The following is a 24,525-nucleotide window of genomic DNA, read 5'->3' on the forward strand; positions in this document are numbered from 1 at the left end:
CTCACTCTGTAGACCAGGCTGGCCTCGAACTCAGAAATCTGCCTGCCTCTGCCTCCCAAGGGCTGGGAATAAAGGCGTGCGCCACCACCGCCAGGCTGGAATTCTCTTATGGGCTACTGAGATGGCTAAGTAGGCATGGGTGCTTGTGGCCAACCTTCATGACATGAGTTTGATCCCTGGGATCATATGGTGGGATCCTGTGTATTTTCCTGTGACCATCACATATGCTGTGGCTACACACACACACACACACACACACACACACACACACACACACACGGGAATTACTTTTGAGTGACAGCTCCTCTTTATCCCTAGTGTCTGTCACCTGTCAATCCAATCAGTTCAGCTGTGGAGGCCGTGTCAGCCGATGCGTTCCTGACTCATGGAGATGTGATGGACGGGTAGACTGTGAAAACGAGTCAGACGAACAAGACTGTCGTAAGTGTTGCTTAGACCCCTGTGGCATGTGCGCGTGTGCGTGCGTGTGTGCTCACATGTGTGCTCATGTATGTGTGTATAAGCATGTGTGCTCGTGTGTGTACACGTGCGTGAGCACATGTATACGTATGCATACACATGCATGTATGTACACATGTGAGCGTGTGTGTGTGTGCAAGTGCCTATGTGTGTATGCGTGTGTGTGTGTGTGTGAGCCTGTGTATGAGTGTGTACTCGTGTGTATGAGTGTGTGCTCATGCCTGTGTGTTCGTGTGTGAATGTGCATGCATGTGAGTGTGCGCGCATGCCTGTGTATGTGTGCTGGTCCATTGTGCACTAGAGAGTCCACCAGGGGCCCTGGGGTTTAACAGCCTTGAGGCTTTATTCCTGAGTGGACTCCACCTGAGTTCTAGTGTGTGGTTGCTCTGATAGCTTAAATCCCACCTTGAGAGATGATACCTCCTCTCGTGAACATCAGAAGCATTTATTGAGGTGGGAAGCCCTGGTGACTGTCGCCAGGCAGCCCACATATAGGCCGCATGTGTAGGCCGTCTCCCTGCCTCAAGTGCCCTCATTGGCAAGGAAGGCTGAGCTGGGTTAGGAATCAATCAGCTGATTTACTAGATGCCAATGTGCTTATCAGCAGTGTGTCCTGATGTCATGCCACTTATGTACAGATCCATTCTTATGGCCCCCAGTGGATCCTTGGGACCCAAGAGTGTAGAACCCTGAATATTATCTATGCATAATGTGGGTCTCCCCATATGTACAGACCCTCAATAGAGTGTCATTTGTACATTTAGCAAGGTAAGCAGTTCACAACACAAACACTAAAATGTGGCCCAACCCCTGCCTAGAATACCCATCCCAATGAGAGGCTCATTGGTACAGAACTGGATTGATACTTGACTGTATGAACGAGGAAGCTGAGGCAAAGAATGGTGTGTTGTAGCTTCCTGGGCCCTAGTGTACTACCATCGTGGCTCTGCTAAATAGGTTGTGTGTTTTTGAAGCACACGGTCCTGTCTGTGAATAGGCTGGTGTGTGGTGATGTGAGCCATAGCCTGACAGCCCCCTCTCCTCCCTGTGTACCCACGCAGCCCCCAAGACGTGTTCCCTGGATGACTTCCGCTGCCAGGATGGCAAGTGCATCTCCCGGAAGTTTATGTGTGATGGAGACCGAGATTGCCTGGATGGCTCCGACGAGGCCCACTGCGAGGCCACCACTTGCGGCCCCGCCCACTTCCGCTGCAACTCATCCACATGCATCCCCAGCCTGTGGGCCTGCGACAGGGATGTAGACTGTGACGACGGCTCTGATGAGTGGCCACAGAACTGCGAGGGCCGAGAAGCAGACTCGGAACGGGTTAGCAGCCCCTGCTCCTCCCTCGAGTTCCACTGTGGCAGTAGTGAGTGTATCCATCGCAGCTGGGTCTGTGACGGCGAGGCTGACTGCAAGGACAAGTCAGATGAGGAACACTGCGGTAAGCCCTGGGGAAGAGGGGTGGATGATCAGCTCCCCAGGCCCTGCATGGAGAGCTTTGGGGCTTTGCAATAACCGGGCTGCCCAAAAAGGAAGTTGCTTTGTTTTGGTTGAGGGGCTGGTTGGTGGGTAGAGCGCCTGCTGCCAGAGCATGAAGTTCTGAGCTTGAATTTCCAGCAGCACAGCCATGCTCAAGCTTAGAACACCAGTGCTGTGGGATGTGGAGACAGGAGCATGGCCGGAGCTTGCTGGCTAGCAGCCTGGCTCCCAAGTCGCTGAGAGACCCTGACTTGGGGAGGAGGAGGAGCCGGAATGTACCACATACTGCACACGTACTGTGTAATAAAATTTTAAAAATTAACCAAAGATAAGGGCTGAGTATGGTGGCACACACCTTTAGAAGCAGGTGCATCTCTGTGAGTTGAAGGCCGGCCTAGTCTGCATAGTGAATTCCCGGAAGGCCAGGGCCTTGTAGAGAGAACCTGTCTCAAAAACCAAAGGAAACAATATTTTTTTTTTTTAAAATCAACCAAAGATGGGTTAGAAGATGTTTTTTCTTTCTTTGAAACAATGAATTTCTAAGAGGGCCAAGTCTGTGGTTTGCTTACCAAGTGTCTTAGGTTTTTGTTGCTGTGGGCAGTGACCAAGGCAACTTAGAGAAGAGAGAGTTTAGTGAGGTTTACAGTTTCAGAGTGAGCCCATGACCATCATGGCAGGGAGCATGGTAGCAGCCAGGCAGGAGTGTTGCTATAGCTATAACTGAGAGCTTACATCTGATCCACAAGCATGAGGCAGGGACAGTGCTAACTGGGAAGGGCGAGCATCCTTTGAAGCCTCAAAGCCTGCTCCCAGCAATGCACCTCCTCCAGCAAGGCCACGCCTCCTAATCCTTCCAGAACAGTTTCACCAACTGGGGGCCAAGTATTTAAACTCATGAGTCACTTGGGGCCATTCTCCTTCAAACCACCACACATGCCTGAGTCCCAGGTTCCAATCCCCTGCGTGATTTATTGCTATACATGACATATGTGTGTGGGAACCTATACGGAGGTCAGAGGACAACTTCCGACAGTGAGTTCTCACCACCCACTATGAAGATTCCAGGAATTGAGCTCAGGCTTTGGGCTTGCTGGCAGTTGCCTTTGCTTGCTGAGCCATTTTGCCAGCCCTCTAACTGCAGTTAAGTAGAACAGTGAGTGTATTGGTGCTTCTTGTGACGGTCATCCTGTCCTCCCCAGTCGTGGCCACCTGCCGACCTGATGAATTCCAGTGTGCAGATGGCTCTTGCATTCACGGTAGCCGCCAGTGTGACCGTGAACATGACTGCAAGGACATGAGCGACGAGCTGGGCTGCATCAATGGTAACCTTCGTTCCTCACCGCTTCCTGTTCCTGTTCCCACTTTTCAGTGCCTTGGTGTTTATAAGCATTTCTAGAAAGTTAGGGTACTGCTGGTCTCCAGTGAGGGAAAGGGGTCAGGCCCCTAGGAGGCATATTTTCTTTTTATTTGTTTGTTTGTATGTTGTTTGAGACAAATTTTCTCTGTGTAGCCCTGGTTGTTCTGGAACTAGCTCTGTAGACCAGGCTGGCCTTGAACTCAGAAATCCATCACCCAAGATCAGCTGTGTTTTTTGTTCGTTTGTTTATTTGTTTGTTTGAGAGTTGCTTGCCCCCTCTGAACCTCCTTCCACTTAGCTGGATTTACAAAATGGAATCCCCTGCTTCAGTACTTTGATTTGTTTATTTCTGAGATGAGTTCTCCTGTGGTTCCGGCTGGTCTCAAATTTCTTATGTAGCTGAGGCTGTTCTTGGATTTATTATCTTCCTGCCCCCAGCTCCCAAGTGTTGGGATCATGGATGTGCGCTGCTATGCTCAGTTTATGCTGGGGATCAAACCCAGAGCTTCATGCATTCTGCCAAGGGAGCCATATTCCTGGTAGAAGCCGCTTTATGCTTGAGCCCCTAGTGACCAGTTCAGTCCAGTTCTGTGAAAAGAACATTCCAGAGCTGATGAGAGCTGTTTCCTTCCTACTACCATGAGTGTCCTGGGATCAAACTCAACGTCATCTGGCCTGGTGGCACTTTTCCCATCCCACTGACCTGCAAGTTGGAAAAAAATGCACATAACATAAAACAATGTGGACTAGGGCTGAGCCGTTTGTAGAGCACGCGCTTCGAATGCCTGTGTGGTGGCACAAGCCTGTAACCCCAGCGTTCAGGAGGTGCAGGCAGGAGGTCAAGGCCAGCCTTGTTTACACGCTGAATTTGAGAAGAGCTCTCACAAACAGACACTTTTTGTTTGTTTGTTTATTTATTTATTTATTTTGGTTTTTCAGGACAGGGTTTCTCTGAGTAACCCTGGCTGTCCTGAAACTCACTCTGTAGACCAGGCTGGCCTGGAACTCAGAAATCTGCTTGCCTCTGCTTCCCAAGTGCTGGGACTAAAGGCGTGCACCACCACCACCACCACCCGGCCAAACACTTCTTTTTTTATGTTAGGTTTTTGCTGTTTGTTCTTTTGTGTTGAACTCAGGGCTTCCCATTGCTAGGCTAAGAGTTACTGTTGCTTTTTGACTGCTCAGGGCCATGCTGGGCATGGTGATATAGGTCTATAATTCCAGCAATCCGGAGCCTGAGGTAGGAAGCACACAAACCTGCGCCAGCCTGGACCATACGAGACCTCAATATAAGAAACCGGAAATTCACATGTCTCTGCAGCTGTCTAAGACTTGTTTGATCCTGCAGAATCTAAACAAACTCTCTTCCCATTAAACATTAACTCCTGTCTGTCTGCGGAGCAGTTCCCAGTAACCCAGGGGCTTGGCTCAGTAACAGAGCACTTGTCTACCCACACAAGGCCCTGGGTCTCCTGCACAGAGAACAAAAACCAAAACGCCACTGGGAAACTCTTTATAGCAGGCATGTGGGACAACCCTATGTAATCCCAGTATTTGGGAGCTGAGGCAGGAGGGTCTCCTTAAATTCCAGTGTCCTGAACTACAGTTCAAGACTAGTAAGGCTACAAAGTGAGACTTTGGGCAGGGCTACTCTATTGCATACCCCCAGCCCCCTCACTGGGGAATTCTAGGCAGGGGTTGTAGCACTGAGCCACATACTCTAGCTCTGAAGTGTGATCTTACAGAGAACAGGCGAACTCTTGTAGCTCAGGCCCTCCTGACTGTTCTTTGCCTCTCTCAGTGACACAATGTGATGGGTCCAACAAGTTCAAGTGCCATAGTGGGGAGTGCATCAGCTTGGACAAGGTGTGCAACTCCGCCCGAGACTGCCGGGACTGGTCAGATGAGCCCATCAAGGAATGCAGTAAGTGTTGGGGAGCTGGGCAGAGCTTGGTGTTTGGGGATCCAGGCATGGCATCAGCATGTAGTCACTGTGGGGCCGTGAGCTCAACTAGCACCCCCACAACATGCAAAAGGCTCACTATGCATTGTAAACACGACTGAGCTTTGGCTACGGGACATAGGCATGGGGGGGCTGTGCTGGGAGATGAGACTCTGGCACTTGGTCTGGAGATGGCTTAGCAGTTAAGAGCACTGGCTGTTCTTCCAGAGGACTCAAGTTTGGTTCCCAGCACCTAAGTCAGGTGGCTCAGAATCACCTGTAACTCTAGCTAGATCCATCTCCTGCCCTCCAATGCCTGTGGCTTCTGAGGACATCTGTTCTCACAGCCACATGCAAACACACTCATACACATGATTTAAAATAATAAAAATGAATGATCTTCGAAGTGTTTTGCGAAGACAGTGCAGTGGCATAGTGTTTGCAGTGGAAAGTCTACGGCACTAGAACAGCCAGTCTGCTTTCTCAACCCCACACAGAGACCAACGAGTGTTTGGACAACAATGGTGGCTGTTCTCATATCTGCAAGGACCTCAAGATTGGGTCTGAGTGCCTGTGTCCCAGTGGCTTCCGGCTGGTGGACCTCCACAGGTGTGAGGGTGAGTCCACAGCATATCCAGCTACACAGTGAACCTGTGCCTCAGTTTCCCCATGTGCTCAGTGGGCAGGAGTACAGTCTCCACTTCTTAGGGCTATTGAGAGTGTTCGAGAGGTGGACTGGCCTGACTGTTAAGAACCAAGTGCATCAGTGGCAGTCCTGCCTTTTCGGATCCTCATCAAGAATCAAGGTTCTGGCTAGAGCTCAGTTGCTAGAACGCTTGCCTCACAGCCAGCCAGCTCTGGATTCTGTCCCCAGTGCATCACAAATGTAGCGTGGTGGCCCACACAGGTAATTCTAATGCTTGGGATGTGTCAACAATAGGATCAGAAGTTCAAGGTCTTCTGTGTAGCAAGTTCAAGGCCATCCTGGACTGTGTGAGATGTCTCAGAAAAGAGAGTTCAAGTGTGGTGTGAAAACACCTTTAGTCCCAGCACTTGAGAGACAGAGGCAAGCAGATTTCTAAGTTTAAGGAGAGGGTGGTCTCCATGGCGAATTTTGGGCCCACCAGGGCTACATACAGAGACCAACACTAAATAAATAACAAACAAAAAAAAAATGGAAAAAAATAAAGAAGGGAAGGAAAGGTAGATAGATGAATTCCAGTTGCTCACAGGAGGTGACCGAGGTCAGGGTCCCTCAGCTGCTGGAGGTTACATGTTTTGTTCCCCTGTCACCCTGTAGAAAGGGTTGCTCCCCAGTAGACAAAACCCTTTCTCTGACAATACACACAGATATTGACGAATGTCAGGAGCCAGACACCTGCAGCCAGCTCTGTGTGAACCTGGAAGGCAGCTACAAGTGTGAGTGCCAAGCCGGCTTCTACATGGACCCTCACACCAGGGTCTGCAAGGCTGTGGGTGAGCACTGGGAGGCTGTGAGTGAGCACTGGGAGGCTGTGGGGGCCTGGGACAGAGGCTGAGAGGGGCTGGGAGGGAGGCTGGAGGGGCTGGGAGGGAGGCTGGGGGTTTGGGAGGGAGGCTGGGGGGCTGGGCAGCTCCTCATTGGGGCTCAGAACTGTTGAGCCTTTCTCTAGTTGGGTATAGCAGCTCTCTAGGATTCTGGCTGGTGGGGGGAGCTGTACACTGGGGACCTGGAGACAACGCCTTCACCCATATCTATCCTTCCCAAAACTCTACCTTCCATGCTTCACATCTGGGCAGGGTGGGAGATGGGAAGAGGCACAAAGTGTGACCAGGGACTCGGGCTGGGGCTTGTAGGCAGAGTTCTTGCCTGGCATACATGAAGCCCTGGCTTCCATTCCCTCACCACCCTGCATGGCTTTCCAGGCTCCGTAGGTTATCTGCTCTTCACTAACCGCCACGAGGTGCGGAAGATGACCCTGGACCGCAGCGAGTATACAAGCCTGATCCCCAACCTGAAGAACGTGGTGGCCTTGGACACTGAGGTGGCCAGCAATAGAATCTACTGGTCAGACCTGTCCCAGAAAAAGATCTACAGGTGAGCTGCAGCCCCGAACCCTTTTCCGCCTGTCCCCTAGTGAGGCCCTGAACGGGGCTCTATTGAGATCTCTTTCCTCTGCCTCAGCGCCCTGATGGACCAGGCCCCTAGCTTGTCCTACGACACCGTTATCAGTGGAGACCTGCATGCCCCTGACGGGCTGGCGGTAGACTGGATCCACAGCAACATCTACTGGACAGATTCCATCCCAGGCAGTGTGTCTGTGGCTGACACCAAGGGCCTAAGGAGGAGGACGCTGTTCCAAGAGACAGGGTCCAGACCTAGAGCCATCGTAGTAGACCCTGTGCATGGGTGAGTATCCTCAGAGCTGAACAAGAGAATGACCCAAGGTTGGGGAACCAGAGCTGGCTCAGGAGAATGTGAGATGGTCCCAAGCTCAAGGAAGACAGTGAAGTAGAGGCTGTGATGGCGGTCAGTGATAGACCAAGGAAGCAGCCAGCATGGTGGCTTGAACCTGAAATCTTAGCCCTGGGAGGGGGTTGAGTTACTGGCTAGCTCAGGTTGCAAAGTGAGCTCCTATCTCTAAAAAAAAACCCAAAAAACAAAATAATCCAACTAGAGGCTTAGCAAGGGTCCAGGATATCTGATGCCTCATCAGGCACAGCAATTAAAAATGTTTTTTTGGTTTGGTTTGGTTTGATTTTTGGGGGCTGGAGTGGTGTCTACACAAAGACAGTCCCTGTGTAGCCCTGGCTGTTCCTGAAACTAGCTTTGTACCCCAATCTGACCTTGAACTCAGAGATCTGTCTGCCTCTGCCTCCCAAGTGCTGGGATAAAAAGTGTGAACCACTGCTGCCTGGCAAAATAAAATCTTAAAAAGAAACGAAACCAAGCCCGGCTCAGTGGATGAAGCTTTTAAGCCCGACAACCTGTGTTTAATCTCAGGGACCCACACAGTTGAAGGAGAGAACCAAACCCCCCAAATGTTGCATGAGTATATAGACACACATGTGTTCATGCAATGGGTAAATAAATGTTAAATAAGTAATGTTCATTTGGTAGAGTGCTTTCTTAACTGCATGAAGCCCTGGGTTCTGTCTCAGAACCATGCAAAGCATGTGTGATCATGCATTCCTGTGATAGAGGAAGAGGTCAAAGTTAAAATGTGCTGGAAGCCAACTACATAGTGAATTAAGACAGTGTCCTAGCCTGGGAATGAGGCATAGTGGTGGAGTACCTTCCTAGCATGCAGGAGGCTCTGGGTTCCACCCCCAGTACAAGAAAGAAACAAACTGGGCTTAGTGGCACATGGCTTTCGATGCTAACCACTTAATTTGGTACCCAAATCTCCCAGGCTAGGATAGGCTTCTGAAGGACTTTTGGAGGTCAGTTCTCTCCTTCCTCTGTGTGAGTTTCAGAGATTAAACTTGGGTCTGCAGGCTTGGCAGCAAGTGTCTTTACTGGCTAAGTCATCTTGCTGGCCCCACAAAGGGTATTCCTGAGACCATGTTCCACCGTCCACTTACATACACACTTGCATACAACAATATACAGGTTCCCTCTTGCTCTCCCTATCCATGGAGATCGGAGGTCTATAAGATCTCTCTGCTGACTGGTCAGGGCCCGACATACCGAGCAACTCTGGACATTATCTGTTGGGAAGCACCCCCACTCACCACCCACCTCTGCCTTGTGTGTTCTGTTCCTGTCAAGCCACATCGGTGTCCACACAGGAGTAGTTTCATAGTGTCTGTCTGCTTCAGGCATACCTTGCACTTTGCATGCCCCAGCACCTCTGAAAGGGCTGGGGTCACTGGTGTGCATTACCATGCTGGGCTTAACTCTAGACTTCTAGAAAGGGGTTTGACCATCCAGGGTGGCAGCCCTTGACTAGGGGAACCCTACAGAAGCTATAGTTGGTGTTGGTGGAAGGGTGGAGCGCTAAAGGAGAGATGTGGCTGCCTTGCAAGCATGAGGCTCAGAGTTTGATCCTCATCAATCAAAGAGATGGGTGTGGTTCAAATTGAGAACTGTTTAAGCTAACTCTTGTGGACATTAGTGGGAGCCTGCCATCTGAGAGGCCTCATCTCTCTTCTGTTTGCTCTGTTGTCTTTCCCAGCTTCATGTACTGGACAGATTGGGGAACACCTGCCAAGATCAAGAAAGGGGGTTTGAATGGTGTGGACATCCACTCACTGGTGACCGAGGACATCCAGTGGCCAAATGGCATCACGCTAGGTATATCTGAGGGGTGGTCTAGCCTGCTGGGTGTGGGCACAATGAAGAGGACTGAGACTATGTGATTGGCATTACCCCTTTCCTATGCAGCTGGAAGGGTCATTGGGTTAAGGCAGGAGGTACAACGTAGCCCTCAGGTTCCTATGTAGCTAGAGAGCGCCCCCAAAGCTGTGCCCTTTACCCTAATCTAGTGCCCTGAACTTTTTTCTGGTATGTTTTGAAACTTTCTAGAACATTTTAGAATCTTCTAGAACGTAATGGAATATTTAGGCAATTGAATAAACTTATTCTTACCTCTGACTTCTCTGTATTTTCTTATCTGTTTGTGCGTTTTTAGATCTTCCCAGTGGCCGCCTCTATTGGGTTGATTCCAAACTTCACTCTATCTCCAGCATCGATGTCAATGGGGGCAATCGGAAAACCATTTTGGATGATGAGAACAAGCTGGCCCACCCCTTCTCCTTGGCCATTTATGAGGTGAACCCCAGGAATGTGAGGGGGTTTGGTCCAGCCATAGGTTTGTCTTGTCCATTCAAGCCAAGACTGGGTCTAGAGATCTAGAGAGAGGTATTGGAATTACAGCTATTTCATGGAGCTATCTATCTATCTTACCTATTTATTTATTGGTGCTAGGAGTGGAACCCAGAGTTCACGAAGAGACAGGAGAATGCCTAGGACTTATCAGCCAGCCAGTGTAGCCACAGTGAGCTCCAGGTTCATTGAGACACTGTCTCAAAAGTTAAAGTAATTAAAGAGTTGGGCAGTAGTGGGCACCGTCAATCCCAGCACTATGGGAAGCAGATGCAGGCACATCTGTGAATTTGAGGCCAGCCTGGTCTGCAGAGCTAGTTCTAGGGCTGTTATCCAAAGAAAATCTGCCTCAAAAAAAGAAAAGAAAGTAAGGTAGAAATTGACTTGAAAAGACACCTGACATCAACCTTTGGCCTCCACATGTACCCCACACACATGTGCATAGCACATGAACGTGTGTATACACACACAACATACATAGAGAAAATGGTTAGGATGCGAGACTTTGTGTCTGTTTCGCTGCATTTCTACCACAGCTTATGTTTAGAATTTTGGGGGAGGTGGATGGTGGTATGTGCTGCATAGTGGCTAACAGGCTCCGTCCCCTTCCGTACACACCACCCGTGTAGGACAAAGTGTATTGGACAGATGTCATAAATGAAGCCATTTTCAGTGCCAATCGACGCACCGGTTCAGATGTGAACTTGGTGGCTGAGAACCTCTTGTCTCCTGAGGACATTGTCCTGTTCCACAACATCACACAGCCTAGAGGTAAGTTCGGCCCCTACACTCAAACATGTTTCTCTGTCATTGTCCCAGAACTTTTTAGATTCTTCTGCCTTATTTGAAGATGGGTTCAATGCCCTTTCTGTACCCAATAATAAAAATGTCAACCATTGCTCTAGGATTTTACTAGACTCTGCCAGTCATCGGATGTTATCAGTCTTCAGATTTTTTTTTTTTAAAGATATTTATTTATTTATTTTATGTATACGGGTACACCATTGCTCTCTTCAGACACACCAGAAGAGGGCATCAGATCCCATTACAGATGGTTGTGAGCCACCATGTGGTTGCTGGGATTTTGAACTCAGGACCTCTGGAAGAGCAGTTGGTGCTCTAACCCGCTGAGCCATCTCTCCAGCCCCAGATATCATTCTTTATGAACTTCTCTTCCTCCTCCCAGGGGTGAACTGGTGTGAGACATCGCTCCCCAATGGTGGTTGCCAGTACCTGTGCCTGCCCGCCCCACAGATCAATGCCCATTCACCCAAATTCACCTGCGCCTGCCCTGACGGCATGCTGCTGGCTGAGGACATGCGGAGCTGTCTCACAGGTAGGGGCACAAGTCCCCAGAGGTGTACCCACGTGAGCCTGCAGAGGCTCCAGACTCCAGTTGTCTGGGGACTTATGAATGAGGTTCTCTGCTTGTCTCAAATGGAAGGACCTTTAGTGGGACTAGTTGTCTCTAAGCTCTCCGTGGCAGTTGTCTGACTTCAGACCAGGGTATCAAGTAAGAAGACCCCTTTTTTGCTGATATCATCTGAGAAAGGCTCAGTTTAGTGTTGTCTCTGTTTTCTGTTGCTAAAACAGATTGCCTGAGACTGGATAATTTATAAAGCATAGTTTATGTGGCTCCTGGTTTTGGATAGGAGAGGTCTCAGCATGATTCCAGCATCTGGTAGTCAGGGGGAGGGTGTCACACAGTGACTCAAAGAAAATGTTCTCATTTTATTTATTTATTTATTTATTTATTCATTTATTTAAAGGACAATTTTTTTTGGTAGGAGGGCAAGTGTCACTGTGTGTGGCAGGGATGGGGAGGTGTAGGGGGAGGGGGGAAAACATCAGTTCTCTCCCTCTGTCATGTGAGTTTTAGTTATCAAACTCAGGCCCTCTCTTGTCCTTCTGAGACAGGGTCTCATGTAGCCCAGGATTGGTCTCAAATACTATGTAGCCAGAGGAAGATCTTTTCTGCTCACCTGAGCACTGGAGTTGCAGAAATGCTCACTGTCCCTGGTTTGTGCATTGCTGTGAGGGGATCCAGAGCATAAGGTGTGCTGAGCAAGCGCTCTATCCCACCACATTCCCAGATCACTGTCTTGTAGTGCCTCCAGTCCTCATTATCAAGGGGCCCACCCGCACCACCTCGTCTACTTTTTTGTGTTTTTTAAGACAATGTTCCTCTGTGTAGCCTTGGCAGTCCTGGAACTTGCTCTGTAGACCAGGCTGGCCTCGCACTCTGAAGTGTTGAGACTAAAGGTGTATACCACCACTGCCTGGCTCACCTCAGTCACTCTTAATCACCTCTGTAAGGTTTCAGTGCCAAGCATCGTACCCTCGAGGGGCCGCAGAGAGACTCCTGGATAGAGCTGCTTTCCTACATTTGATCCCTGAGAACCCACTTGGTGGAAGGAGAGAACTAAATACCAGACTGAGTTCTGACTGCCACATGACCTTAAATCCCAGCACTCAGGAGACAGAGGCAGGCAGAAGAGGCCAGCCTGGTCTATATAGTAAGTTCCAGGACAGCCAGGGCTACATGGTATGACCATGTCTCAGAAACAAACAAACAAAAAAGGTGAAAAAAAAAACCTCATCAGTTAGATTTTTGGGGGTTGAGCTTCCAACGCGTGGATTTTTTGGGTAAAACTGTCTCGGGGACCAAAGTGTACTCAATATTTGCAGATCATATTGTAAGAACAGGATTGCCAACACTCTGCCAACACTCTGGAGATTGAGGCAGAGGGATCACAAGTTTGAGGTCCTCCTGGAATAATCCTCAGGAATAACACAAGGAACAGTGTCACCTGCTACTTATCCATTTCTTTTGCTCAATATCTGATGCCATGGAACTTGGTGACCCACGCTCCACCCAGAGCAGAGGTGTCAGTGTGGCACCGGGCTCCTGGCACTCAGAACACGTTTATTGTCCCATCAGAAGTCACTGTAATGACCACCCAGGGGACATCCACTATTGGGCCTGTGGTCACCGCATCAGCTGCCAAGCCGCCGAAGCATGAAGAGGAGCCCTCAGCTACCAGCACTTCTAGGCAGCCTATGGACACCCCAGGGCTCAGCACAGTGGAGTCGGTGACAGTGTCCCACCAAGGTAACAGCCAGGCCCACCCTTGATTTTATAAGTACTACACTTTTTTAAATTACAGTGATGTATTTAGTGGGGTTGGGGAATTGGCCACTATGCCTGTGGAGTCACAGCATAGCTTGTGGCAGTCTATTCTGTCCTCCTTCCATTGTGGGTCTTGGGATCAGACTCAGGTTAGCAAGCTTGGCAGCAAGCTCCTTTCCTCACTGAGCCATCTTGCTGGTCCCACTGTGATAAGTGTCTGGCATCTCTAGGGATCCTGGAGCTGTACCCCGTGGACACTAGAGGCCACTGCCTACCGACTAAGTCTGTAGGGACCTTGGTAACATCCCCAGGTTTCCCTGAACTTTAACAGGGTGATGGACGTGTCCTGCCACGTCCCCTCTCCGACGTGTGTTTTTGAGCTTCCTCACCTTGTTCTTTTCCTTACTGCAGTCCAGGGTGACATGGCTGGCAGAGGGAATGAGGAGCAGCGGCACGGTGTGAGCTTCTTGTCCGTCTTCCTCCCTATTGGTAAGTGTTGTCTGCAGTGCTGACTAGTGGAGCTCCTAAGACTCCATGCCTCGCCAGCTGGGCCATGCCACCTTTCTGACCCAAAATGGAATGCCCCTGCCTGCCTCAAATCATTGCCCCTTCTCATTCATTACAAATAAGATCGAGTGTTCCTGGTGATGGTGGTACACAACTTTAATCTCACAGGCAGAACTCTGTGAGTAAAAACTCAAGGCCAGCCTGGTCTACATACAGACTCCTAGATGGACAATGGGGATAGACAGTGGGTTTCTGTCGCAAAAAATAATCGTGATTCTGTGTGAAAATAAAAATCATGGTGGTTCATACCTTAAATCTTAGCACTCAGGAGGCAGAGGCAAGGGGGTCTCTATGAGTCTGAGGTCAGTCTGGTCTACACAGTGAGTTTCAGGATAGCCAGGACTACACAGAGAGACCTTGTCTCAGAAAAATAAAACAAACAGAGCAAAGTTGACAGAGAATCTCAAAAGATAGAACCAGGGTCAGGCTATGGAGCCCTGGCTGGTTTAGAAGTTAGCATCCTCCTGCCTCATTCCTCTGAGGTGTTACACTCCCAGGTGAATGCTATATAACCACACATATCCTTTGGTTTCTTTCTTTGTATGATAATTGAGCATAATTTTACATTCAGAACACATTGCTGCGGGGTGGTGGTGGCACACGCCTTTAATCCCAGCACTTGGGAGGCAGAGGCAGGTGGATTTCTGAGTTCAAGGCCAGCCTGATCTACAGAGTGAGTTCCATGACAGCCAGGGCTACACAGAGAAACCCTGTCTCGAAAAACCAAAGAGAGAGAGAGAGAGAGAGAGAGAGAGATCAAACAAAAAACAAACAGAAAAACCCCACACACATGAATTGCTGTCACATAAAAGGGCCAGGATGGAATGCCCTAGCTTCACTGGCACAGGGTCTCCTGGTGCCCCCTGACCAAGCCCCTTCTCCCCACAGCACTAGTCGCCCTCCTTGTCTTTGGGGCCATCCTACTGTGGAGGAACTGGCGGCTGAGGAGCATCAACAGCATAAACTTTGACAACCCAGTCTACCAGAAGACCACAGAGGATGAACTCCACATTTGCCGAAGCCAGGACGGCTATACCTACCCCTCAGTGAGTGTGCCCTCTTGTGGGAGAGGAGACGTCAAGTTGAAGGACAGAAGTTAGGTGGAGTGGAAGGAAAGGAAGCCCAAACCAGGGCCATGCACATGCACAAACAAGGGCATGGAGTGGTAGAACCTGCCTGGGACCTCAGTGAGGGCTTAGGGTATGACTCACTGTAGTAGTAGCATGCTAGAGTTCATCTCTCTCTGTGTGGCTGTGGAACAGGGAGGTCTCCTCTGAGTGGGAGTTGGATAGTATATAGAGGAATCAGTCCATTGCAAAGATTTCATATTGTGGTAAGATTGGGCATAATGTGCTTAAGAAGCATGGAAGAGATAGCTCTGTGGTTAAGAGCACTGGCTGTTCTTCCAGAGGACCTGGGTTCAATTCCCATCACCTACATGGTGGCTCACAATTGTCTCTAACTCAGTTCCAGAGGATCTGATACCTTCTGGCCTTCACAGGCCTCAGGCACACATGTGACTTTAATGCAGAAAAAAACACTCCCCCACACACACCTCTCATCTCCCCCATGGGGGGGGGGAGAGAGAGAGAGATCAGAGCCTGGAAGTGAGAGAGAGAAGGAAGGCCGTTGTGAGCCTTAGTTGAATTCTTCACAAGAGGATTTACCCAGTCTTAGGTGTTCTGGCTGCCTCTGGTGGCTGTGCAGGGGACAGAAGGTGGGGGACCCCAAAGCAGGAGAGGGATGAATTCCGGTCATGTGTGTAGTCCTGTAAGTCTGATTGTTTCCTGTGTTTCCTGTTTGCGGACAGAGACAGATGGTCAGCTTGGAGGATGACGTGGCATGAGCAGCTGGGAGAGCCATCTCTTCCCGGGATCCACTGCCAAGCTTAGACAGGAAACACACTTTCTCCACACCGCCCCATCCAGGACTGGTCCTGACACCTCAGTGGGCTCTGTGTTGCTTAAAGCAAGATAAGAGCAAAGCTGGGCCAGAGGCCAAGTTCAGCAGCATGTCTGCCCCAGGTTCTGTTTTATATATTTATTGTCTGGGGACAGAAAGGGCTACTGTTGTGCCCGAGATGGGAATTCTGCCTGGGATTGTTTTCCCCATCTTTCTTTCCTTGGAAAGAAAGCCTTCTGCTTTCCAGAAGCTTCTGAATTCTACACCAATGCAGAGGAGGAGGCTCACCTGGGCAGAGAGAAACCTGCTGTTCTGAAAATGACAGAGCAGGTACTCCTGACATGGTCCCAGGTACCATAGCCAATCCCTAAACTCAGGACTACCTGCATTGACCTTCACTGGAGAGCCTTCCTGCCTGACTCTGCCACCCCCATCAGAAGCCAGAAAAGTGACTCAGTGACATTCAGTACTGATCTTGCTGGATCTTGGGGCCAGCAGCTGTCAGTGATGGATGCCTGCTCATGCCTTTGCCAAAACTTCACCTGTTCCTGGAGGGACAAGCCTAAGTCGCCATTCTCCCTTAATATTTATGAAGTGCCTGAGACATCTGGTTGCCTTGCTCAGGAGTCCTGGCCTGCGCTGTTTAAGTGTCCTGCTGCTCAGGGGTGGCCATCAAGATCTCCATCCCATGCCCAGCCCCCAATTTTCCCTGTGAGGCTTGCACTTCTCTCTGCGCACTTTCCCATTTTGGGTTGGGCACCCACGTGGTCCACATTTGTATCTTAGGTTGCACTGTTTAGTGGTGTGTTGGATGGAACCTCAGGCCAGAAGTGGCCCAAGTCACTGACCACAGAAGATAATTGCCAGGTTCCAAGCATCCATTGCTGTCTTCTGGGTGGAACTCAGGGTACTCTGCTTGGTTTTTGGTTTGTTTGTTTGTTTGTTTTTTACTTTAAACCTCTGCCTGGTTGTTTTTAATTCTGCACAACACTGTTGTTCAGCGCCTCTAGTAACAATGACTCAACACATCTTTCTCATAGAGGCTTCCAGCCTGGGCTACACAATAAGACACTGCTTCAGAATGGAAAAATGGGAGAGAGGGGCGCAGGGAGGGATACATGCATGGTTTTTCAGCCCATAATCAGTCAGCCAGGTGTGGTGGCACTTGGCTTTAATCCTATGACTCAAGAGGCAGAAGCAGGCACATGTCTGAGGTCCAAGCTAGTCTGGGCTACATAGTGAGACCTATCTATATCTAAAAACCAAAAGAAATCCCATAATCCAGACTATTTGGGGAACTTGGAAAAATACTTAGAAATTGCCACAGGTTAACCTAAGAAGACAGTGGCGGCCTTGCTTGGATTCCCGGGTAGATCCACCTGTCCACTACTCAGGACTTGAGGACGCACTGCCCCGCCCACTAGGACACTTGTAAGGAGTGCTGTGCTGTGCCGATGGCACCTGGCTCAGTTTTCACTCTGTATATTCAAGGATATCACACATATATGTTAAATCTATTTATTTTTGCAAACCCTGATTGCTGCACTTGTCAGTGACATTCCTCCAGGTTAGGCTGGGGTGATACTCTGGGATGCTCTGCGTACAAAGATTATTTGAATGGACTGATCTCAGGCCTATCCTGTGTGTTGCTCTGAGTGGAGCGGTGGGAACTGTTTTGAAAACCTTGTTCAGATGGTTTTATAGGCTGAAAATGTCTTCTGTGATGGATTAAATTCCTTTTTGGAAACTTTGTCATCCATATGTGTGTGTGTATGTGTGAAGTGTGGGGTACAGAGGTGTGTGGAGGCTTGGAGGACAGCTTTGTGAAGTCACTTCTCTACATTCACTCAGTCTTGTACAAAGGACACTTTTATTTGTGTGTTGTGTGTCGGCAAGCATATGTGCACATGCACATGCCGGTCACGAACCTCTCTGTGTGGAGGCCAGAAGAGGGCATGGAGTATCCTGAAATTATTCTTTTGAGGCAGGGTCTTTCCTCAAACCTGGGGCTCCCTCAGCTATGTCTAATGCCAACAAGATCCAGCCTGTCTCTGGTCTGCTCAGAGTCGGGATTACAAGTGTTCAGAGAAGCCCCATCTTGCTAAGCAGGTGCTGGAGTGTGCACTGTGCCCCCGGTGGCAAGGTGAGCGTCCTTAGCTGCTGAGCCCATCATTTAGCCAACACTACTGCGCTTTCTGTTTGAGTTGTATGTATTTGGTAGTTTGGAGCCAGGATCTCACAGTGTAGCCGGAGTTTCAGACCCAGGATGAGCAGCTGAGGTGCCTATTTCACATACCAAAGCAGACCTGGCCTCCAGGATCCTGCAGTCCCCACCCCCTTACCCCCCACAGTCTACCTGGAACTCTGCAGCCCCCCGTCTTGGCTTCCCTTCCCCATAGGCTCTTTACTACATTCTAGACATTTTGGTTCTGTCTCCTCTGCTTGTGCACTCCACCCCACCCCCTGCCTTTCTGTGCACAGCGACTTTCCTGACCTCCTCCTGGGACATCAGTGAACCTGCCAGAGAACAGCACTCAGCAAACCTGCCATTATAAACTTTAATTAGGCTTGAGTTGGCTTATTTCATCCTAAGAGAAAACCCAGACTAAACTCCCCTGCCTCTGTCTTCCCAGTGTTAGTGTTGACGGTGTGTGTCTCTCACCGGCTGTCTTTATTAGTATAGAGACATTCTCTGTCTCACACATCCATGAGGGAGGATGAAGGCGAGCACGCTAACCAGCTAACCAAAGAACAAATCTTTTTTTTTTTTTTTGGTTTTTTGAGACAGGGTTTCTCTGTGTAGCCCTGGCTGTCCTGGAACTCACTCTGTAGACCAGGCTGGCCTCGAACTCAGAAATCCGCCTGCCTCTGCCTCCCAAGTGCTGGGATTAAAGGCGTGCGCCTCCACTGCCTGGCCAAAGAGCAAATCTTAATGTCTAAATATTGATATTTTCATTACACACGTATTTTGATTGTACTCATACACACACACACATACACACACACGTCTCATCCCCTCCCACTCCTGCTGACCCCTCCCTCTTCCCAACCAGCCCCTCCCCCATATCTAGTTTCTTTTTTGGTGACCCAGTGAATTCTGTGGTTCCTTACAGTGTGGGTGAGGGACTCTTTACAGAGCTGTGTACTCCTCACCTGGGTGAACTCTAGAATTTACAAGATCTGCCAGCTCCTGAGTGCTGAGATTATGGCCCACCATGCCTGGCTGAAATTAAATGTTTTAAAAGAAAAATTTGAAGAATAAATGGGAGCCATGAGGCCACCCAGAGATAAGTGACTGAAGGCCTGTCCCTAGGATTAAGAGCCCTAGGAGAAGAGGAGCCCAGAAGCTGGGACGAGGACAGTGGAGAGCCATGGGAGGTTACTGAGGAAGCGAGTCTCAGCACTAATGTTGTGTTTATAAAAAGATAGAGGAAAAAGGAATATGTTTGTGGAGGGGAGGTATGGTGCGGGGGAAGGGGGTGCCTCTGCAGGCTCATTCCTCCTGAGGGACCAGCCACAGCCACAGAATGGTAACTGTATAGTATAGAATAGAGTTCATTGCGGTCATGGGGAGGGGAGTTGAGAGAAAGGTAGGGTGGTGGGGGGGAAGGGCAGGCCATGAGCATGTGGAGAGAGGTGGGAGGGGAATGGGGAGAGATGGGAAAGAGTGCAAGAGGAAAGAGCAAGAGAACAAGAGAGAGGCCAGAGCAAGGAGGGAGCAAGCTGCTCCTTTCATAGTGAGTTAGGCACACCTGGCTATTGCCAGGTAACAGTGGGGCAGAGCCTAGACTAAATGCCAACACCTGTAATGAGCTGCTGCAAGGAAACACCTTTAGGAAATCTTGCTGGAGCAGAAGGAAGGAGAAGGACCTCTACGCATCTCCCACCCGAGTCCCATTGTTGAGCCCAATAAGAGAAACGGAGTCTTGGGGAAATAGAACAGCAATGGAGATGCAATAGATAAGCAACCTGGCTCTGCTGTAGTTTTCTGTGTGACCCTGTGTACTTCAGAGTCCTGTAATCCACCCTTCTGCCAGACTGTGGTGGGACCTCTGCCCAGGCCTGCCATCTCCTCTGCATCCACGGGGTGGCACATCCGTCCTTCCTTCTGCCCTTTGTTTGGTGCAAGAGCCAAACTGCCTCTGGGAGAGAAAGCAGAGAGGCGGGCTGGCAAGCCTCTGGCTGCACAGGCCTTCAAGGACTGCCTCACTGAGTCATGTTGCTGGCATGGGTGGCAAACAGCATGGTGGAGCTTCCACGGCCTGGGAGTTAACAGACTGGAGAGCAGGTGTGGGGCTCCCACGGGCATGGAAGGTGATGTGCTGACTTCTTCTTCCCAAGACTGGGTTTCTCTGTGTGGTTCCAGCTATGTAGAACTCCTTCTGCAGACCAGACCAGCCTCGGACTCTAGATCTGCCTACCTCTGCCTCCAGAGTGTGGGGTTTAAGTTGAGTAACACCACCCACTGGTGGCAGAGTTTCTGATCCTCGGCTTCAGTTTTTTTTAAAACCCCACAAAGCCAAGTGTGCTCACCCATACCTGCCACCCTACCACTGGGGAGGTGGAGGCAGGAAGATCAGTTCAAGGTCATCCTCTCCTGCATAGTGAGTTTCAGACCAACCTGGGGTGGATGACTTTGTCTTAAAAACAAGCACCTCACTTACCAACATGCACTGAAGGGCTGGTGTTTAACTCACTGTACAGTGCCTACCTAACAAGGGGAATGAGAGGCACTTGGGTCAGGGTTCCCTTTTTCTGCGTTCCTATCTTCTTTGCCTGCAGTTCTCTGGGCTCAGGATGACTATCAGTGAAAGACCTGGATATGTACCCCAGTGTGTGCAGTATCTGTCTGTGGGCTTGCCAGTCTCGACTCTAGACACAGTTCTGTCCAGGACAAGAATGGCAGGCAGCAGCTGATTTCTGACACATGACTGCTGTTCTCCGATGACCACCAGCCCCCCCCCAGGCTGTGGTCCCTTCCAACTCATAGTATCTCAGCCCACAGCTGTCTGTGGTGAGCCAGCTCAGAGCCCAAGCCTGCAAGAGGGAGGCAGAAGGAGGGAGTGCTCTCCTCAGCAGTCAGCATTCCCCAGCTCATGCTGCTCCACCTCCCTACTGTGGTTTTCTGAGATTAAGTTCTCAGGAACATCACCCTGGTCAGCCTGCCTGGGGAAGTTTCCCTAGACTTCCTGTGTCTTGTCTGACACCCCTACTCACAACTGCTTCATCTTGGAGGAGCTCCCTCCTTCCTCGACCTTCCCCTTGGCCTGGCCTGGCCTGCATAGGGAGTGTGGAAGAAACCTGGGGCTTAGTTAATTAATTAATTAATCAGTCTCTTACTCAGCCGAGCCACTGGCTAACCGGAAAGTCTTCCCCCACACTTTGGATTGCAGGCCCAGATTGATCAAGGTGCCTTCTGAGGTTGTTTGGTGGCAGTCCTTAGCTTTCTCCCAGCTTAGATACATTATTCTGTGTCACCAGCTCTACCTTTCCAGCCTTGTCTCATGCTCAAAGGACACCCCCTTCCTGAGGCCCTTTAGAGCCCTACCCCCCAACATTTTATCCCCTTGCTAGCAGGAGGTTAAGAGTTCCCCCACCCCAACTCTAGAGCTCAGACACTTACCAGGTGTGAGACCTGAGACAAATCTCCAGCCCCGGCAGTTTCATTTTCCAGACAATGTGCAGCCAGGCATACTTCAACAGCTCCAGCCATTTACAAGTATGGCTGCTGCAGAACCACCAGGCAGGACATTCAGCCAGCAGGGGACTGGGCTGGGTTGTGGCTCATAGGGGAGGGAAGGGCGCTTGTCATACAAGCCTGGTGACCTGAGTTTGATCCTGTAATCCTTGTGAAGGTGAGAAAACTGACCCCCTTACCTCTCCACATGCACAAGCACCCGTGGCCTGCACTTACCTCCCTACATACTGTGGCTCTTCATACATACACACAGTAAAAAGGCCTCGATTAGGAGGTCCTTAGACCTAGGTGAGAGTAGCCACAACAGAGGTCACAGGTAGAGGTGAGTCACCTGTAGGCTTCAGTTCCCAAGTGTGGTCATGTCCATAACCGACAACTGATTCTCTGATCCCCATACCAGCCCAGCTCCAGTCAGAGGAGACAGAGCCTTCAGATTGGCTGCCCTGGCTCCTCCTGTTCACTTCCTAGGCTTATATGCATCCTTCCTGCTTAGTGGAAACAGCTCTAACCACAGCTAACCCCAGGCAGAAAGAGGGGACAGAGACTGGAGAGAGGGGCTGACCACCTCTTACCACTGTCCTGAAAAACCACCTTATCCTGGTGACATCTCAAAGGAAGACACCATGTGCCTCCGGGATTGGTAGCAGGACACAGGTGAAAAGGTCAACCCCTGGACTTCATATGATGTCTTGGGACTTAAGGGAAAGGGCCAGATGGAACTGTCCCTCCGTTTACCTCATCTGTAAACTAGACTCAGGACTGCTCCTCCTTCTGGCTGGTCATAAAAATGAGTTACTGGCCCCTGGGGTGGCTGGTTCTCTTAGAAAGAGCAAGCCAGGCTGTGGGTAGGAATTTGGGCAGGAGGCTGTGGCCTAGCCCCAGGATGTCCTGGGCAGCCAGCCAGTGCTGGGCAGTGACTCAGAACCCAGGCATCCAGAGCTGGGGGCTCTCCAGGGATCTAGGCCACAATCCTCACTCACTGAACCCTGGAGTCAGCCTCTGGTGCTCCTTCAGTGAAGGGAGTAAGGTGGCATACAGACCCTTCTGCTGTCAGAGGGTCAGGGGTTTGAGCAGCTGGGCACTCGCCCGTCCTGTGCAAAACAAGGTAGTTCCTTTCCACAGGGGGCAGAGCGAAGCCTTGTTGGTTCCTGCTGCTCTTTTTTTTTTTGTTGTTGTTGTTTTTTTAAAGATTTATTTATTTATTATATGTAAGTACACTGTAGCTGTCTTCAGACACACCAGAAGAGGGCATCAGATCTCATTAAGGGTGGTTGTGAGCCACCATGTGGTAGCTGGGATTTGAACTCATGAACCTTCCGAAGAACAGTCAATGCTCTTCCCTGCTGAGCCATCTCACCAGCCCTTTTGTTGTTGTTTTTGTAATATTTATATATTTTGAGTGTTTTGCTTGAATATGTCTGCGTACTATGTGTGTGCCTAGTGCCTGATGAAGTCAGAAAGCATTCAATCTCCTGAAGTAGAGTTAAAGACATTTAACTATGAGTGGTAGGAATTGAACTCAGATCCCCTGGAAGAGTAGGTGTTGTTTAGGTGAGGACAAATATGGGCCCTAGGGTCCTATGAGGCCTCAGGCCATCAGACTTGATGGCAAATACCTTTACCCATGAGCCATCTCCCTAGCCCTCTAGCTTGGCTTTTGGCAGCCTTGAACCGCATGGCACCAGGTCTGCAGGTCAGCATGTCCAAGCCTAGGCTGGGTGAGTTTTCTATCCTGCACCATCTCACACTGGTATGAAGACAAGTCCACTGCAGTGACTCAGCAGGCAATGTGGACCAATGCTAGTCCTGTAGATGTTAGCTGTGTATGACCTTCCCCAGGGACACTCAGCCATGGCTCAGACACTTCCTGTTGTCAGGACACTACTGGAATCCAGTGAGGTCAGCGATGGTGTCCCCAAAAGCTAGGGCATCATACAGCTGTCACTAGGTGAGGTGGAGGAACCTGGCTCTGAATGTGGCTCAGTTGAGCACAACCTGAGAATCTTCCAGTGATGAGCTCGGCATCAAGACCTCATAAAAAGGGGGAGGGTGGGCTGAGATGGCTGCCAGCCAACTGCTTACAGTTGAAGCAGGAGGATCTAAGGTCAAACCCCCAAACATGGGTAAACTGCAGGGGGAGGGAGAGAAAGCGAATCCTTGGAGTTCAAACCCTATTTCAAAAAAAAAAAAAAGAAAAAAAAAAGTGTGGAGGGGCTGGAGAGATGTTGCAGCTGTTAAGAGCACTGGCTGCTCTTACAGAGTTCAGGTCCCAGTACCCACAAGACAGCTCACAACCACCTGTAGCTTCAGTTCCAGAGGATCTGACAACTCTGGCCTCCTCAGGCACCAAGCATACTCATGTACATAACCACACAGAATAACTCCAGCTAGTTGTTACGCGCGCACACACATACACACACACACACACACACACACACCATGCTGCACACACATTTTAAAATTGTAATTAAGGAGATAGAGAGACCACTCAATAGTTAAAAGTACTGGCTACTCTTGCAGAGAATACAGGTTCGATTCCCAGCACCCACATGGCAGCTCACAACCATCCATATCACCCACCACTCAGATCCTCCGGTTTCAGGGGATCTGAGGCCCTCTTTGTACCTCTAACAGACATACAGGCAGGCAAAACATTCATACAGTAAAAATAATGATTTTTTTAATGTAATTAAAGCAAGTAGATAAATCAATGAACTCATTTACATATAGATATTTAATTTTAGAGTGATCCCCTCGCTGGCCCCCTCAACCCCAATTCTATGCAAGGTATGAGGTCAAGGCTCTGGCTACCAAGTGGTGTCCACCAGGCTCCAGAGGTAGTCACTGATAAACTTCTGCGAGAGCTGTGCACTGTCCAGGTGGATAGGCTGGGCCACTGTGGGGCCGTGGTGGACTGAAGGCAAGATGAAAGGAAAGTCTATGCGGTCCTCCCAGGTCCAGTCACTAACCTTGGACTGTGGTGGCTCCTGCCTCAGCTTCCCAAGTGCTAGGATGGCACCAGGCTAATTTATTTTTATGTTTATTTATTTCTCTGGGTGTGTGACTGCAAACATGCCAGTGTCCCTGTGGACTCAGATGACAACGTGTAGCTACTCTCCCACCAGCGGGTCACAGGGGTTGAATTCCAGTTATTAGGCT

At 49.9% G+C, this 24,525-nt stretch overlaps 2 protein-coding genes across 4 annotated transcripts in view; one reads left to right on the forward strand and one right to left on the reverse strand.

Annotated features, from left to right (window-relative positions):
- Ldlr (low density lipoprotein receptor) overlaps positions 1–17,424 on the forward strand; it is a 27,231-nt gene extending 9,807 nt beyond the window's left edge. For both annotated transcript variants that reach the window (XM_031344026.1, XM_031344027.1), the window contains exons 3-18: positions 319–441; positions 1,542–1,925; positions 3,163–3,285; positions 5,122–5,244; positions 5,760–5,879; positions 6,613–6,738; positions 7,168–7,339; positions 7,427–7,651; positions 9,420–9,538; positions 9,876–10,015; positions 10,699–10,840; positions 11,256–11,405; positions 13,011–13,181; positions 13,611–13,688; positions 14,655–14,812; positions 15,577–17,424. In XM_031344026.1, coding sequence (XP_031199886.1) covers positions 319–441; positions 1,542–1,925; positions 3,163–3,285; positions 5,122–5,244; positions 5,760–5,879; positions 6,613–6,738; positions 7,168–7,339; positions 7,427–7,651; positions 9,420–9,538; positions 9,876–10,015; positions 10,699–10,840; positions 11,256–11,405; positions 13,011–13,181; positions 13,611–13,688; positions 14,655–14,812; positions 15,577–15,612 — 2,390 coding nt within the window. In that variant the 3' untranslated portion in view covers positions 15,613–17,424. The remainder of the gene's footprint in view (positions 1–318; positions 442–1,541; positions 1,926–3,162; positions 3,286–5,121; positions 5,245–5,759; positions 5,880–6,612; positions 6,739–7,167; positions 7,340–7,426; positions 7,652–9,419; positions 9,539–9,875; positions 10,016–10,698; positions 10,841–11,255; positions 11,406–13,010; positions 13,182–13,610; positions 13,689–14,654; positions 14,813–15,576) is intronic.
- A 6,657-nt stretch (positions 17,425–24,081) lies between these two features.
- Positions 24,082–24,525, reverse strand: part of Spc24 (SPC24 component of NDC80 kinetochore complex) — a 5,071-nt gene continuing 4,627 nt past the window's right edge. Inside the window, exon 5 of one of the 2 annotated variants that reach the window (XM_031345435.1) lies at positions 24,082–24,280. In XM_031345435.1, coding sequence (XP_031201295.1) covers positions 24,174–24,280 — 107 coding nt within the window. In that variant the 3' untranslated portion in view covers positions 24,082–24,173. The remainder of the gene's footprint in view (positions 24,281–24,525) is intronic. The other variant, XM_031345436.1, reaches the window with a different exon arrangement.

Source organism: Mastomys coucha, unplaced genomic scaffold, assembly GCF_008632895.1.
Source record: "Mastomys coucha isolate ucsf_1 unplaced genomic scaffold, UCSF_Mcou_1 pScaffold23, whole genome shotgun sequence".
Taxonomy (NCBI): domain Eukaryota; kingdom Metazoa; phylum Chordata; class Mammalia; order Rodentia; family Muridae; genus Mastomys; species Mastomys coucha.